At 62.7% G+C, this 3,931-nt stretch overlaps 1 protein-coding gene across 1 annotated transcript in view; it reads left to right on the top strand.

The window, feature by feature from the left end:
• The window catches only part of LOC112616964 (pantothenate kinase 4-like), a gene marked incomplete at its 3' end in the record, with an annotated part of 4,233 nt that extends 2,741 nt beyond the window's left edge, over window positions 1–1,492 (top strand). Inside the window, exons 6-8 of the mRNA XM_025373709.1 lie at window positions 328–509; window positions 1,061–1,142; window positions 1,392–1,492. Of these exons, the coding sequence (XP_025229494.1) occupies window positions 328–509; window positions 1,061–1,142; window positions 1,392–1,492 (365 nt within the window). The remainder of the gene's footprint in view (window positions 1–327; window positions 510–1,060; window positions 1,143–1,391) is intronic.
• Between the last annotated feature and the right edge of the window lie 2,439 nt (window positions 1,493–3,931).

Here is a 3,931-nt window from a genome sequence, read left to right as displayed (position 1 = left end):
CTCTCCCTCCCCCCCCCCGCCCCGGCTCCGGTCCCCCCCCCCGGCCCCCCCCTCCCCTCCCCTCCCTTGCTCGGGCTCTGGTTCCCCCACTCAGCTCTCTCTCCCCTCCCCTCCCACGCATCATATGCAGCCTCCCACACTGGGGCTCCGGTTCCCCCAGTCAGCTCTCTCTCCCCCTCCCCTCCCGCTCAACTCTCTCTCCCCTCCCGCTCAGCTCTCTCCCCCATGCCCTCCCACTCAGCTCTCTCTCCCCTTCCGCTCCCGCTTGCTGTCACATCAGGCACTTGCTGTGCTTGGACGCGAGCGCATTTTCCTTCCTTTCTCCAGAGTTCTCCAAGGAAGACATGGCCAAGAGCCTGCTGCACATGATCAGCAACGACATCGGGCAGCTGGCCTGTCTCCACGCGCGGCTGCACAGCCTGGACCGCGTGTACTTTGGAGGCTTCTTCATCCGGGGCCACCCCGTGACCATGCGCACCATCACCTACAGCATCAACTTCTTCTCCAAGGTAACGGGCGCGCCGCCCTCCCCAGCCTCTGACGTGGACCCCCAGGGTCTTCAAAATCAGTCATGCTGGTCAGAGACCGCAGCAGCCCAGGGAGGTCGAGAGGCCGGGGAGCCTGGAAGGCGGGTGGCCGAGAAGCCAGCACCCCTCTCTTCTGGCTGGTTCTGGGGAGCCTACATTTTGTGGCACCGTGGCCGCCTGAGTCTGAGCAAATCACCAGTGATGAGCATTCTAGAGAGTTCTGGGGGAGTCCGCCGATCTGCGCTGGGGTCAGGGTGCCTGTGCCCCTGCAGAGGGGCGCCCACCCACGTCCCCGATGCAGAGACTTGTGGGCTAGGGACTCGCCGCATGGGAGAAGCTATCTCACCCTTAGCTTTCTTCAAACAGCAGCCCGCCCTCTGGCTCCAGGCGCGATTCCACCGGCAAGTATGCGGTGGATGCGTCTTGGAGGGTTTGGGCTGCGCAGTGCGAGGCCTACCCGTGTTGAGTTGGTTTGCGGAGGCATCGGGTGTTGTGTGGGGCCGACAGCGGCACGTGTGCTTTGGCCATGGCAGGGGGAAGTGCAAGCGCTGTTTCTGAGGCACGAAGGCTACCTGGGAGCCATCGGAGCGTTCCTGAAAGGAGCCGAGCAGGACAGTGAGTCGCGGTGCTGGTGCCCCTGAGCAGCGTTGGGCCTCAGCTGTGGTCTGGGCCTGTGCTCTGGGTCAGAGCGGCCCAGGGTGGAGGTGGGGTGGGGAGCGTGAGTCCTCAGAAAGTGACAGCAGCAGGCATGTCTGACGTTTTAACAATTTAGTTAATCGGTTTTTATACCCTTTCCTCCTCCACTCTCTTGCTTTTGAATGAAGGACAAGGTTAACACAGGTGACCTGACTCTCTGCTTTCCAGATCCCAACCAGTACAGCTGGGGAGAGAACTATGCAGGCAGCTCCGGGTTGATGAGCACATCACCAGAGCTCGGCCCAGCGCAGCGGGCACGGAGCGGCACTGTGAGTAGCGGGCTCTGGCCATCCCGGGCCCCAAGGGAGCGGCCTGTGCCGCGCTTCCTTCTCCTGTCCCTGAGAGAAGCCTCTTGTGGCTGTCCCAGCTGAAAGGCGCCTCTACCCATGGCGAATCCTTCCAAGGACCTGGGGTATAACTAGGGGCGGGAGGAGGACACTGTGGTTTGCTTTCCTCTCTCCCTCACTGGGTGCTTTCGTGTTTTGGAAACATTCAGCAGGAATTACGGAGTCTGTGTGATCCGGCCTTCTTGTTTGCAGAGAGATTACTAAAGTTCAGGGGTGACGGGGGCCTCCCCACACCAGGGGCCCCCCCCACACCCAGGGGCCTCCCCCCACCAGAGGGCCCCCCACACACCAGGGGGCCTCCCCATACCAGGGGGCCCCCCCCACACCAGGGAGCCCGTCCACTTTGGAGCTGAAACCCGAAAGCTCGGGAGCCACCCAGGGCCCTGCGCTAGGACTGCGCACTCTGGCTGACGGTCTCTGTCTCTGTCGGTTAGCGTCTGCTCTCCTCGGGGTGTCCAGGCTCATTCCTCGGATCCCCAGTGGGTTTGCCCTGGCCTGAGCTGGGTGGCACTGGCGGGCTGAGAGATGCACCCCATGTCTGCCGAGTTAGAGCTGCTTTGGAAGGGTTCCCCGCCAGGACCTGTGTCAGCCACATGGAATGCCCCCAGCACAGCCCCACGTGGCAGAAACCGCCCCCGTGTCACGGGCTGTCAGGGTCCTCGACCGTGTCCCCCCGGGGGGCTCGTTCCTTCTGTAGCTGTGAACAGTTACCTGAGGTCACGTACAAAGCTAGTCGGACCCCTCAGGACAGGCCACTGGCATTGTTGGCAGGAAGTCGCTTGTCGTTTGTCGACACGGGGTCCTTACAAGTCCGTGTCAGTATTTTCAAGACCGCGCCTGGCTGAGTTCTGGCTCCTCAGGAGGGCGCCTCCCTTTTGTGTGGGTCCTGCGGTTCCCCCTGGGCCCTGCACGGATGCGCCACACTGGCTGCAGCCCTGGCCTGCCTTTCCCTCCGCCCATACTAGGCCCGGGAGTGGGGGCAAAGCCCTGGGGGCCTGGCAGAGGCCCAGCCTCTCGGCTTTTGCCCTGGTGTTGGGCAGAGGGGCTTGGTGTCTCCCAGCCTCCGTTTCTGCCACGTGTGCATAATTTGCCAAACGTCCTGTACTGTAACCTGGAGTGACTGCGCGGGCGGCCACAGCACCTCGGGGGGCCCCGTTCAGGAGACGCTTGTTACCTGTTTGGTGCCCACCAGCGGCACAGTCCTGCCAGGCAGGAGGTGCCCCACCTTACTGAGGATCAAACTGACATGCGGAGAGATGGAGTCATTTTTTCGAGTTTATATTCTCCAAAAAAGGCAAAGCAAAGATTTGAACCCGTTTGTCAGGATAGAAGGAGCCTGCGACCCGGCACGGCAGCACCGGGCGGTCCCGGCTGTGGTCCGTGGTAGTTAATGTGGGGCTCCTGCCGCCTTCTGCACTGGCTTTGGGAAGTCACTGGCTTTTTCCTTGTGGAGCTTCTGCCCGGCGTGGGCTTCCCACCCGGAAGGCATCCCCGTTGCTGTGGAGTTCCTTGCCTGGAGGTCCCTGCCCACCCGGAGGCTGCTTCAGCCCTAGCAGTTGCCGGCAGGGGTGCCTTGGTGGAGAAGGGCAGAGGGCTGGCGTGTGACCTGCGGGGTAGTCACCGGAGGGTGGGAAGAGGCGGCCAGCTGCACAGTTCCCCCCACAGCCCCTCTGGTCCCAGAGCAGCAGCTGCTGCAGTTAGCGTGCAGGGAACTGAGTACTGGTGTGTGTGTTGGCTCAGCTCAGTTCAGTTCCTCCCGGAATAAGGTAGAAGGAGCCAGCAGGGCCCATGAGCGCGCCTGTGCTGGGTACAGGTGGCCCCCGGGTGCCCTGGGCGCATAGTGGCCTGGCCTTGCCATAGCCCTTCATGGAGAAAGGAAGGTGCGTGTGGGGCGTGGGGGCTGCCTGCTTGGCACGGGGTGGAACACTGCCCAGTGCTTAGTGAGGACAGCACCCCAAACCTCTGTGTGCAGACATGGCCACCTGGAGGACCAGAGGTGGGAACAGCGTGACTGCAGGGGTGACGGGGAGGAGGTGAAACTGTAGGGGTGACAGGGAGGGGTGATTGCAGGGAGGTGGTGGTGGGGAGAGGGATGGTGGGGGAGGGGTGATGGTAGGGTGACTGCAGCAGTGATTGGGGAGGGGTGGCTGCAGCGGGGAGGTGATGGGGGCAGGAGGCGTGTGGTGAGCAGACGCGACCTCAGTGTCAAACCAGGGGGTGAGTCAAGGTATCCGGCTCGGGCCGCTGGGCAGCTGAGGGGGTCCGGTGGGGATCTTCTCTGTGGCCCAGAGGCATGGCAGAAGAAGGCGTTACATCTATTAGAGTGGAAGATTCTGAGCGTGGCTTAGGTGGTTCTGAACT

This window comes from Theropithecus gelada, unplaced genomic scaffold (assembly GCF_003255815.1).
Source record: "Theropithecus gelada isolate Dixy unplaced genomic scaffold, Tgel_1.0 HiC_scaffold_1496, whole genome shotgun sequence".
Lineage (NCBI taxonomy): Eukaryota > Metazoa > Chordata > Mammalia > Primates > Cercopithecidae > Theropithecus > Theropithecus gelada.
This window is presented reverse-complemented; position numbering and strand designations above follow the sequence as displayed.